General features: G+C 45.3%; 1 protein-coding gene across 2 annotated transcripts in view; it reads left to right on the top strand.

Annotated features, from left to right (window-relative positions):
- The first annotated feature begins 3,862 nt into the window (after positions 1-3,862).
- ATP2A2 (ATPase sarcoplasmic/endoplasmic reticulum Ca2+ transporting 2) overlaps positions 3,863-13,421 on the top strand; it is a 60,956-nt gene continuing 51,397 nt past the window's right edge. For both annotated transcript variants that reach the window (XR_012234207.1, XM_073585957.1), the window contains exons 1-3: positions 3,863-4,390; positions 7,522-7,539; positions 7,622-7,704. Coding sequence is in view for 1 of the 2 variants with exons in the window: in XM_073585957.1 (XP_073442058.1) it covers positions 4,273-4,390; positions 7,522-7,539; positions 7,622-7,704 (219 nt within the window). In the remaining variant the exon portion in view is untranslated. The remainder of the gene's footprint in view (positions 4,391-7,521; positions 7,540-7,621; positions 7,705-13,421) is intronic.

The following is a 13,421-nucleotide window of genomic DNA, read 5'->3' as shown; positions in this document are numbered from 1 at the left end:
GCTGCATCACACTGTTGACTCATATTCAGTCTGTGATCTATTAGTATACCCAAGTCAGTCTTTTTCACATGTGCTGTCACTTAGCCCTATTCCTCCCATTCTATATATGCTTTTTTCATTTTTATTGCCCAGATGTAGTACTTTGCATTTCTCCCTGTTAAAAACCATTCTGTTAGTTGCTGCCCACTTCTCCAGTTTATTTAAATCTTTTTGAATCATCTCTCTCTCCTCTCTAGTATTAGCTATCCCTCCTAGCTTTGTGTCATCAGCAAATTTAATCAGTTTACCCTCAATTCCTTCATCTAAATCGTTGATAAAGATGTTGAACAATACAGGGCCCAGGACAGAGCCCTGTGGTACCCCACTTGAGACATTCTTCCAACTGGATGTGCAGCCATTTACGACCACTCTTTGGGTCCGATCACTAAGCCAGTTATGAATCCACCTAACAGTTGCCTTGTCCATTCCATACTTAGTCATTTTTTCAATAAGGATTGTATGAGAGACTTTGTCAAATGCTTTGCTGAAGTCAAGATATACTATATCTACAGCATTTCCTTGATCCACCCAATCAGTGATACCGTCATAGAAGGAAATTAAGTTAGTCTGACATGACTTATCAGTTACAAACCCATGCTGACTCTGTTTAATCACTTCATTCTTATCCAGGTATTGACATACATGTTGTTTAATAATTTGTTCAAAGATCTTTCCTGGTATAGAAGTCAGACTCACCGGCCTATAGTTGCCTGGGTCCACCTTCTTCCCCTTTTTGAAGATAGGAACAACATTTGCTCTTCTCCAGTCTTCTGGCACTTCTCCTGTTCTCCAAGAATTTTCAAAGATTATGGAGAGGGGTTCAAAAATTTCTTCTGCTATCTCCTTTAGTACTCTGGGGTGTAATTTATCTGGACCTGGAGACTTGAATTCATTTAGGTTAGCTAAGTGTTTCCTCACTATCTTTCTGTTTATAGATATCCTGGATTCTTCTATTCCCTTAATAGGACAGTGAATAACAGTTGATGTTGCATTTCCTTTCCGAGAGAAAACAGATGCAAAATAGGAATTTAAAAGTTCAGCCTTCTCAACATCCTGTCTTACCATTTCATCATTTTCATCCTGTAAAAATACTATAGCATCTTTGACTTTTCTTTTACTTTTGACATATCCCCAAAATCCTTTATTATTGCTTTTGACATCTCTTGCAAGCCTCAGTTCATTTTCAGCTTTAGATAATCTGATTTGTGCCCTGCAGGTTCTGCAGACAGCATTATATTCTTCTTTAGATATGCCTCCCTCTTTCCATTTTATAAACATTTTTTTCTTCCTTTTTAGCATGTGCTTAAGTTCTGTGTTCATCCATCCTGGTTTCCTTAAATGCTTCCTATTCTTCCCTCTTTTCGGAATTGTTAACAACTGTGCATTGAGAATTTCATTTTTCAAGATTTCCCATCCTTCCTGGACATTTTTGTCTTTAAGGATATCCAGCCATTGGATCCCTCCAATTCTCTTTCTGAATCCCTTAAAATCTGCCTTTCTGAAATCTAACCTTGACGTCTGAGTCTTCACAGGTCTTCCACCTCTAGTTATCCGAAATTCTAAAATAGCATGGTCGCTACCTCCTAGGGTCCCAGCCACTTTTACCTCCTCAACCATTTCCTCCCTGTTTATAAGGATTAGATCCAAGGTAGCAGTTCCCCTTGTTTTCTCCCTTACCTTTTGGAAGATAAAGTTGTCAGCAAGAGAGGATAAGAATTTCCTTGACCTGTTAGTTTTGCCTGAGAGAGATTCCCAACAAATGTCTGGATAGTTGAAATCTCCCATGACAACCATGTCATATTTTTTGGAGAACTTGGCCATCTGATGCATAAAGAGTTCATCTATATCTTCGGCTTGCACAGGCGGCCTGTAGTAAATGCCTACAATGGTGTCCTTTCCATTGTTCTGTCCTTGTATTCTTACCCAAACAGTTTCCACAGAACTCCCAGTCTCTGAAGCTTCAATCTCTGTGCAGATATACGCGTTTCGAACATACAATGCGACACCCCCTCCTCGTTTATCAAGTCTGTTTCTTGCAAATAAGTTGTATCCTTCTAGTCTTGTATTCCAATCATGTGTATTGTCCCACCAAGTTTCAGTGATTCCAATGACATCATATTTCTTTTCCTGTGTTAGTAGTTCCAATTCTCCTTGTTTGTTGCCCATGCTTTGTGCATTAGTATAGAAACATTTTAGTTTGTGATTGGTTTCTCTTTCTCCAATATTTTTATTAATTAGATTCTTTCGTCTTTGTTCTTCCTTTCCACTTCTAATAGCAGAGTTCTCAATAGCATTTGTCAGGTGTATGGCTTTTTCTGGTCTTTTGCTTCCCTTCCCATGTTGTTCTAGTTTAAAGCTCTCCTTACAAGTGTAGCAAGGCGACTGCCAAATACATGCTTTCCAGTCTTCGTAAGGTGCACCCCATCTCTAGCAAGTAGTCCATCGTATAAGTAGTTCACTCCGTGATCCAGAAATCCAAATCGTTGCTGACGGCACCATCGATGTAGCCAGTTGTTCACCTGCAGAATCTTATTCCACCTCCTTGTTCCATGGCCATCCACTGGGAGGATGGAAGAGAAGACCACCTGCGCTCCCAGTTCTTTCACTTTCTTGCCTAAGTCTTCAAAGTCTCTGCAGATGGTTTCCATGTCGTTTCTTGCGGTGTCATTTGTCCCCACATGTAGTAGCAGGAATGGGTAGTCATCTGTAGGTCTGAAGAGTCCTGATATCCTGTCAGACACATCTTTAATTTTTGCACCTGGAAGACAGCACATTTCTCTTGTAGTTATATCCGGTCTGCAGATAGCGGCCTCTGTTCCTCTCAACAGGGAATCCCCCATGACCACCACTCTCCGTTTCTTCTTCACAACATTTTTCTGGAGATACATGCCCGAGATGTGGCGTTCCATGGCGGGATTGGGACTGTCATGGGAAAGATGTGGTGTAAAAGCGAGAAGACCGGGCAAGAGAATCCACCGATGGGTAACTATAGTTGGCGCCGGAGACGAGGCGGCTCCAACGGTTCCGATGCCCCAAATAAGACCAACAATAGGCCTCAATTTGGGAGCGCTGTTGGGAGATTTGACATTGAGGCCCAAAGGCTCCAAGTTATGCCCCTGGGAAGATGTCACGCTTGTCATTGGAATCTGTCACCAGGCTTCTGCTACCCTGAGAGCAGCATGATGTGGGGGCAGAGACCCTGATTCCAGTGATGTGTCATTTACTGCAGTTTTGATACAGCTGCTGTTTTACCTGCTGCAGATCTACCAGTTCTCGTAATGCTGTGTACACTGCGCATAGGCAGAAAGCTGCCAATCATTGGTGAGAGTGGGCTGCACAGGCTCATGAATATGATATGGAGGACTACCTGGCAGCAGGTTCACTAGTCTTCTGGTGACGATCTCCTGCTGATAAACACTGATTTCATAAAAACTACCTAAGCAGCCCAGCAGGGGACACATGGCTGGAATCAGTGTCTCTGTCTCTACACAATGCTGCTCTCAGATTCGGTCACTTGTTCCTCATCCTCTCGCTCGTCAGCACAGTAGAGCGGGAGTGGGGTCACAGTGTTATTTCTCGCTGCCCTTATGACGGGACGTTATTTGGGGCGGCACAGAATACATACAGGAGGCCGGAGCAGGGAGCTGTGCACACATGACGGGCGGGGAGACACGTGCAGGATGGTGAGCACCGGGCTGCGGCCCCAGGCCCCGCCCCCACAGCCTCGGCCGAGCAAGTCGCGTCCCCCCACCGGGACACTTCGTGCTACGTCATCATGATCCGGGATCCTGCTGAACAATGAAGGCGTGGCTTGATGACGCGAGCCTCGGCCAATCAGAGTCGTCCACATGCAGCGTTCGCGAGCCCGGAGCAGTCTCAGAATAAAATGCTATAGCGGCTGTTCGACAGAGCCACTAGTAGCGGCAGCAGCAGCAGGGAGCGCGCAGGCCGAGCACACGGAGGGAGACACCATAAGGGAGGCCGCAGCTCCAGGACAAACACTAAGGGAACCGCCGCTGCCCGGGAACGTACTGCAGACACCCGTCGGCTCGTCCTGGTCCGGGAACCCCCGAGCTCATCGCCGCAGCAATCCTCCGGCATCTGTCGCTTTGTGAGAAGCATCGAGCAGCAGCTGGGAACGACCGGAAGTGACCCGAGCCCAGACTCCGTGCCCGAGGCGGGGGGCTCGTATGTGAACGCCGCCGGCCCAGAGAACAAGACAGCGGGAGAACCATGGAGAACGCGCACACCAAGACGGTGGAGGAGGTGCTGGCGCACTGCAACGTGAACGAGAGCACGGGGCTGGGCCTGGAGCAGGTCAAGAAGCAGAAGGAGCGCTGGGGGCCCAACGGTACGTGCCCGGGGCGGCCCTGCAGGCGGGGGCAGCGCCATCATGTGGGCACTTCCTGTCCGGGCCTAGCCCTTCCCTGCCGGCACCACCGGAACATGGCTGCAGCCTCGTGTCTCCTGCCAGCCGGTGTCTGCTCCTCCCTGACACCTGCCGGGGTGTGCCAGATACGTGCCCAGGGCCGGAGAGGCGGGTGGGCGCGGGCAGCCTGGCACTGGCGATATGTCTGTGGGGTACTTTGTATTGGCCCAATCATTGCGGTATAGGTGGTGGGTACGTTACTACTTATTGGCCCTATGATTGCAGTATAGGTGGAGGTTACGTCACTACTTATTGGCCCTATGATTGCGGTATAGGTGATGGTTACGTCACTACTTATTGGCCCTATGATTGCGGTATAGGTGATGGTTACGTCACTACTTATTGGCCCTATGATTGCGGTATAGGTGATGGTTACGTCACTACTTATTGGCCCTATGATTGCGGTATAGGTGATGGTTACGTCACTACTTATTGGCCCTATGATTGCGGTATAGGTGATGGTTACGTCACTACTTATTGGCCCTATGATTGCGGTATAGGTGATGGTTACGTCACTACTTATTGGCCCTATGATTGCGGTATAGGTGATGGTTACGTCACTACTTATTGGCCCTATGATTGCGGTATAGGTGATGGTTACGTCACTACTTATTGGCCCTATGATTGCGGTATAGGTGATGGTTACGTCACTACTTATTGGCCCTATGATTGCGGTATAGGTGATGGTTACGTCACTACTTATTGGCCCTATGATTGCGGTATAGGTGATGGTTACGTCACTACTTATTGGCCCTATGATTGCGGTATAGGTGATGGTTACGTCACTACTTATTGGCCCTATGATTGCGGTATAGGTGATGGTTACGTCACTACTTATTGGCCCTATGATTGCGGTATAGGTGATGGTTACGTCACTACTTATTGGCCCTATGATTGCGGTATAGGTGACGGTTACGTCACTACTTATTGGCCCTATGATTGCGGTATAGGTGACGGTTACGTCACTACTTATTGGCCCTATGATTGCGGTATAGGTGACGGTTACGTCACTACTTATTGGCCCTATGATTGCGGTATAGGTGACGGTTACGTCACTACTTATTGGCCCTATGATTGCGGTATAGGTGACGGTTACGTCACTACTTATTGGCCCTATGATTGCGGTATAGGTGACGGTTACGTCACTACTTATTGGCCCTATGATTGCGGTATAGGTGACGGTTACGTCACTACTTATTGGCCCTATGATTGCGGTATAGGTGACGGTTACGTCACTACTTATTGGCCCTATGATTGCGGTATAGGTGACGGTTACGTCACTACTTATTGGCCCTATGATTGCGGTATAGGTGACGGTTACGTCACTACTTATTGGCCCTATGATTGCGGTATAGGTGACGGTTACGTCACTACTTATTGGCCCTATGATTGCGGTATAGGTGACGGTTACGTCACTACTTATTGGCCCTATGATTGCGGTATAGGTGGCGGTTACGTCACTACTTATTGGCCCTATGATTGCGGTATAGGTGACGGTTACGTCACTACTTATTGGCCCTATGATTGCGGTATAGGTGGCGGTTACGTCACTACTTATTGGCCCTATGATTGCGGTATAGGTGATGGTTACGTCACTACTTATTGGCCCTATGATTGCGGTATAGGTGATGGTTACGTCACTACTTATTGGCCCTATGATTGCGGTATAGGTGATGGTTACGTCACTACTTATTGGCCCTATGATTGCGGTATAGGTGATGGTTACGTCACTACTTATTGGCCCTATGATTGCGGTATAGGTGATGGTTACGTTACTTATTGGCCCTATGATTGCGGTATAGGTGATGGTTACGTTACTTATTGGCCCTATGATTGCGGTATAGGTGATGGTTACGTCACTACTTATTGGCCCTATGATTGCGGTATAGGTGATGGTTACGTTTTTTCTTATTGGCCCTATGATTGCGGTATAGGTGATGGTTACATTATTTCTTATTGGCCCTATGGTTGCAGTATAAGTGGTGGAACGTTATTTCTTAGCTGTATGATGGCGGTATAGGTGGCGGTTACATTATTTCTTATTTGCCCTATGATTGCGGTATCTTGTGTGCTGGATACATTACACATCCCCTGATCTAGAGACTTCAGTCGTCAGTTCTCCTATATCCAGTGTATATTGTCCTCTTCTTTTAGGGACCATCCATTTAAAAGGCCGTTTTGGAATTTTGCTGTTGGTTCCAATTATTTTTCCACTCTGAATTTCTGTACGTTTGGAAGCAGATGAGGCGGCAGATCCATAATATATGTTTTAACCCCTGATATTTATGGTAACAGTGGATATCGGGGGCCGGTAAAGCTGACTGCAGACACAGTGCCACCTTATTCGTATAGTCTCAGTATAGCCTGAAGGACACGTGTTCTGAAAGGGAAGACTTACCAGACAACTCTAATCTGAGAACAAAGGGATCAGGCATGTTGACATCCAGCCTGCCTGATCCGCCTTCCCACAGACATGTGCCATTGTACAAATGTCAGGACATTCCCATCACCTTAGATTGGCTGAGCTTGATGGCGCTAGGTTAAGGCTAGCAGCCATCAGTAAAATCCAGACCTAAACGTGGCTGCCAACGTGAGTTTTCCCAAGATACAGTCAGTATCGCCAGGCTCTCCATATGTTTAGTGTTGCTGGGGTGGGTATAGAGTACCAGGTATGGAATAAGGACGGGGATTATGTATCCTCTTTAACACTCTTCTGCAAAAACATGGAACCGGATAGAAAAATGCACCGTGCTGCCATTTTGGATCTGATGTGAATGACCCCATAGCCCATCAGAGGGGACAGTATCGGATTGTGAGGCCATTCAGGGTAATAATGCTGACACTAGGTTGTGTATGAGAGCTATGGCTGCTGCAGCACCCCTCTGAGTAATGTGGACAGTGTCTTGGATGGTCAGACTATCTCCATAACAAGTGTCGTCTTTCCTGGATTGTTTACTGAACTGTCTTGTTTTAGATAAACATTGGATACTAATGATTTCCTTTTTTTCTCTCCTGCTCCTCCACACGTTATCCCGGTTCCTCGGCCTCATCAGAATTACCTGCAGAAGAAGGTACGTGCCGCCTATGCTGTAAGGAGAGATCTCCCTACATTGTTCCAGTCCACGTGACAAGTGTTTCTTTCTCTTTCCTTAGGGAAAACACTATGGGAATTGGTGCTTGAGCAGTTTGAAGACTTACTAGTTAGAATCTTGTTACTTGCTGCCTGTATATCTTTTGTAAGTAAATGCAGAAGTTACACCTGTTTTTAAGAGTCTTGTAACTGCAGATTGAGCTGCTGATATGAGAGAGACTGGTGGTCATGGGGAATGTTTGGTGCCTTCTGTCTGTAATCCTGTGGAATATTACTACCTGGCCTTTTTCCAGCCTGAAATGCCTATAGTTCCCCAAGACTAGATAGTTGGTACGGGGAATGAATGACTGCTAGTTGCAGTTCTCTCCTTTCCGGTTTGCAGCAAGCATTTTTTTGTTCTCTAATGGCTACAAGTGAAAAGACAATTGGTGAATAATATTTCGTAATGATTTAAAAAAAAAAAAAACGATTTTTAGCATCTCCCCTTTGGAAAGGTGTTTTCCAGGCAGAGAATATTGATGACTTCTCTCCTTGCGACAGGTCATCATGGTTCATTCAGTGGGATTTCAACAACAGAGAATTGATTGCCATTGCCTATTTAAGCAAATCGGGGCTACTCAGTATTGAGCGGAGCTGTGCTGCTCTGCTCAGTGTGTATCTGCAGCTGAGTGATGGGTTTGCTGTATGTCAGACCTCTACCATTCTAATATTAATGGCCTACGTACCCATTTAGACTAAAGTTATCCAAACGCTCCAATATGTGTGATGAGCCGGCAGACTAACGCGTTTGGGGGCCTCCCGACTCTTCACAGACATTGCCTGGTTGGCCAAGTCGAACATTCTCGGGAAGTTGGCAGTAATGACTGAATGCCGAGCACGTGCTTGATGGTCTGCTATCATTGTGTATGGCCAGCTTTAGAATAGGTCAAGTACTTAATATTCACGGACAACCTCTTTAATGAGAGAATCTTTTTGAATCTGGGGTATAGTCATCCATACTTGCATTTCACCTCCACATAACTATCTGCAGGCTGCTACAACAGAGCGAGCAGTATTGTAGTCAGAGCAGCGCGGGCATCTCTGCTGAGTGTTGTAATGTAAGCCATTAATAATGGTACTGCCACGGCATGATCATTGGCACCTGCATTGGAAAAGTTTTTAATTCAAGCACTTGGCTTAACGAGTTGCACAATTGCTCTAATCGGAGTTTGAACAGTTCTTCGTTTGTTCCATATTTCATGGATCGTTGGAATGTCGGCTATGGTTTGTCTCGGCGGTATGTTCACTGTCTGGCTCAGTCTCTGCTATATGTAGTAGTGCTAGAATAGGAATATACTGTGCAGCCCTTAAGGAGAATTATCAGGCCGGAAAGCTGCTGGCCGCTGCGGGGGTGGCTCTGTACATGCGGAGGCTAGTCTTAACTGCCCAGTTGGATGTTACAATGAGTGTAGGATGCAACTTTAATCACAAAATATTTCTGAATCTAGACTTTCATAATCTTGAATTAATGATGCTGTGGGCCAAAAGCCACGTGTATACCGTAATGCATATCCTAGATTATTGCATGCGATAACACATTACCGCTCTTGGCAACTAAAACCCAGCTCTTGGCAACAGGCAGCATCATGTTCTTTCTCTAGGTATTGGCATAGAAAGGGTAAAGTAGCGTCTGTTTAATGTGGACTCGTGCTGCTTCATAATCCCAACTGTCAGTAAAAATGATGTATGGCTCCAGGGGAGAAGTAGTAGTATGTATCTATTCATAGGAGTCCAGTAAGGCTACTTTCACACATCAGTTTTTTGCCGTCAGGCAGGATCCGGCTTTTTTTAGAAAAAACGGATCCGGCATAAATTTTGGAGAACTGTAGAAATGGATCCGTTTTTTTGCTGGATCCGTCTCTGTTCCTGGCGGCTGGCCAATTGGATCTGAGCATGCGCAGACTTAAAAAAACCGGATCCGGTTGCTGGATCCGTCTTTTTCTGGATCCGGCGCATTCCGGCGCCCATAGACTTTCATTGTAGCAAAAAGCTGGAAGCGCCGGATCCGGCGCTTCCGGCTTTTTCGCCGGAGACAAAAAACGTTACAGTAGACGTTTTTTCAAGACGCCGGAATGAGACAAGTTGCCGGATCCGGCAAAAAACGGATGAAACGCAATGCCATCCGGCACGATCCGGCGCTAATGCAAGTCAATGGGGAAAAACCGGATCCGGCATTGCATTTTGCCGGATCCGTTTTTTCCAAAAAAAGCCGGATCGCGCCTGAAGGCAAAAAAATGATGTGTGAAAGAGGCCTTAGATGGGAGCTGGGGTGGATCTTGCCAATCATTTTGTAAGAGAAGTTACCGGTGGGAAGCCATCCTGCTAAAGGAAGCAATGCTTACACCTGCAATCCGCCCTCCACTCCGACGCTGCCTAAGAGTGATAAGACGGAGACCATTGCAATGGCAGCTCTTGATTGGTAAATATTGTGGATATATCTATATCTCTCTATTCTTGCGTGTCCTCCCATTGGGCTAGCAAACACAATAGAAAAAAAAGGGTATATACTGAACGAGCAAGGGGGCCATGTCTCTATTCCTTTTCTAGGGCGCCAACCTCCGCAGCCAGGATGGTGCATATCGGGCACAGTCTATAGGGACAGAGCATCTTTCTGGCACTATAATTTCTGTTAGACCTTTCATACATGCACTGTCTTCATTTCCCTTGTTTTGAAGGGTCCTGTTTAGTACATACCTAATAAAGGTTATATTTTATGTAAGGGTTTTTCTTTTGTGAAATTACTTCCCATTGGTAATTTCTTTTTTTTTTTTTTTCTTTTTTTTTTTTTTTTTTTTTTTTTTTTTTTAGAGAAAAATCCCTTTAATGTGTCTGATATTACTAGTCACCCCTATGGAAGTTTGTTGCCCATGTAAGTGAGTAGGACTGGGCTGCAATACCTGAATCATCCGATGTACCAGTGAGCCATTGTTTTTGGGAGACAGAAAGCTGGCCCTGTCGTCTTATCGTGGCCGGCGGGTGCCCCTTTTTTTCATGGCTTATTGTCTTGGAGCAGTACCAGTGGGGAACACTGTTTTCTCTGCTTGTTTTTCCCTTTGGGAATTTGTAGCTGACTCGCTGAGTGGTGGGAACTTTGTTTTTAGACATGGGAAACCTAATTAGAGGAGTCATAGTATGTGATGTGTATCATATCCTTGTTGTGTATTGACCCCAAACCTTGTATTCCGCTCTAGGATCGTTTTTAAAGTGTTTATGTTAGTCCTTGCATGTGCTTGTTTAATGGGAGGTTGTGTCCCTATGCATCACCATACCCTTCTTTACTACACATGTGTAATATACAGTGTATACATACATACATACATACATACATACATGCTCAGTAGAGATTGGTGCTGAGATGCTTTACAGCCTGAATGAGGTCAGCAGGGATACATTTGGATAAGTCAGAGGATTGGGGAAGAACGCCTTAACCATGACATTCACGTCTGAGACCATAGTGTTCCTGGATGGCTGTGGCTGGCCGTTATTTTGTGGTAAGCACCGTTAGTATATACTTGTGTGGATTCTTGTTATGATCTTGGCTAAACAGAACACTCACATTCCTAGCTTGTTAGGACTCCTAATATTTGGGAAGTTTCACTTGGGAATTTGGAGCCCTGTCCAGCTGTCTCTAACAGAAGGGCAGACATGAACCCTTTCTGGCTGAAACTGATTGTTCTATCGGGGGGTACTATCGATCAACTACATTTTTTCATTTTGTCCCACCAGGAACCTCATGATTTTAATCAATTTTGGATGCCCTTAAGGCATATCTGAGGGGCTGCTTGTCCTCCACAATTTCGTATATTAAACGGGTAACCTCAAGAGAGGATGATGTGATGGGATAGCGATTGAAGGATTCGGAGGCTGCATACATATCTAATCAAACTAATGGCGATAGGATTGAGTGGTTGGCTGCCCAACGATTATACACCCAGCACATAGACACTAAGTCAAAGAGCAAATTATTCTTTGCTCGCCAGTCTTATTTTGAACTGGGAAATCAGGCAAGTAAGCTTTTGGCCTATCTGGTGCGCCACCATAATACTTCTAATACAATATTACAGATCTGTAAGTCGGATGATTCGTTGGTGTCTTCAACTGAGGAGATTCTTGGCTGCTTCTATGATTATTAGAAGTCATTATATGAATCTAAGAGTGGCTCTGATAATTTGGGGTGTCTTGGTTACTTGTCAGATGTAACATTCCCTACCTTAGATTCTGATCAGCGAGCCTTTATGGACGCTGAATTCACTGTGGAGGAGATAGAGAATGCCATAACGGACATGGCCTCTGGGAAGGCCCCTGGGCCGGACGGGTTCCCTGTTGAATTGTATAGGAAATACCGAGACACATTAACGCCACTTCTGATAAAGGTATTTCAGGGAATATGGGAGGGAGAATCTAGGGGAAGGACCCTTTGGAATGTGGATCCTATCTTCCCATATCGTTAGTAAACGTGGACTATAAAATCTTTACTAAAATTCTCAACACCAGATTAAATTCGATTATACTGAACCTTATACATCCTGACGAGACAGGCTTTATGCCTGGTAAGAGCACTTCAATTAATATCAGACGGGTCCAGTCAATAGTCCAATATAGTGCTCTACTGCCAGACAACAAATGGGCACTGGCGTTGTTAGATGCCGCCAAGGCTTTTGAGTGGCCTTTCCGCTCCGCATGCCTACAGAGGTATGGCTTTGGTGATAAGTTTATAAAATGGGTTAAATTACTATATATGAAACCTAAAGCCCGTATTATTGTGAACAATTCCATATCTGAGCCCTTTTCATTACACAGGGGGACCCGTCAGGGGTGCCCCCTTTCACCGGTCCTCTTCGCCCTTGCGATTGAAGCATTGGCAATACGTATAAGATCCTCCCCCTAGGGGTATAGATATAGCGGGTTGGATAGATACCATAGGTTTATACGCAGATGATATGGTGATATTTATGGATGAGGCGGAGGAAACTTTGCCTCAAGTGATTGCCACCATAGATGGATTCAGTAAATATTCGGACTTATATATAAATTGGGAAAAGTCTGCCCTGTTACCCCTGTCCCATGCTCCGATGCCCCGACTTGAGGCTCTCTCCTCGTTGTCTATTGTATCTAGCTTTAAATACATGGGCGTTCATGTATCCCGTAACAGCACGCTCGACTTACAACTTAATATCTACCCATTGCTGGAACTGGTTAGAGTAAAATTTGCAACCTGGAGCAAATTACCGTTGTCTGTGGCCGGACGCATCAACCTGATTAAAGTGATATTACTTCCCAAACTTAGCTATTCCCTTCAGCACAGTGCCGTAATGGTACCAAAGTCCTTTTTTGTGAATCTTAATTCCCAGGCCACCTCTTTTATATGGGGGAAAACCAGACCCAAACTTAAATTGTCCACTCTTCAGAGGCCTAAAAAGGGAAGGGGGGCAGCGCTACCAGATTTCTTCCTATATTATTTGGCTGGACAGGCTAAAGCCCTAAGTACGTGGATGCCGGGTAATTATCTCCCTAATTCTGAAGTCACCTGCTTCACGCTGCAAGAACTGATTGCCCACTGGGTTTCCTGGAGTTGGAGAGGCCTAGTGTCCCTCGTTTACTTCCCCTGCTCCGTCTGGCACTATTATTTTGGAGGCAGATTAAGAAAGTGATTGGATTTAAGGACATCATAGCTGAAATGCCCCTATGGAAAAATGCCTATTTTCCGGTATTACTAAGTCACCCGTCCACTGATTTTTGGACTCAACATAATGTCTCCTTGATAGGAGACTTGTACGATCATGGGACCTTAATGTCTTTCGAGCAGATACAGGCTAAACATTG

Source organism: Dendrobates tinctorius, unplaced genomic scaffold (assembly GCF_039654945.1).
Source record: "Dendrobates tinctorius isolate UK_male_01 unplaced genomic scaffold, ASM3965494v1 ptg000090l, whole genome shotgun sequence".
Taxonomy (NCBI): domain Eukaryota; kingdom Metazoa; phylum Chordata; class Amphibia; order Anura; family Dendrobatidae; genus Dendrobates; species Dendrobates tinctorius.
Note: the sequence above shows the minus strand (reverse complement) of the source record. Positions and strands in the feature narration are given on the sequence as shown.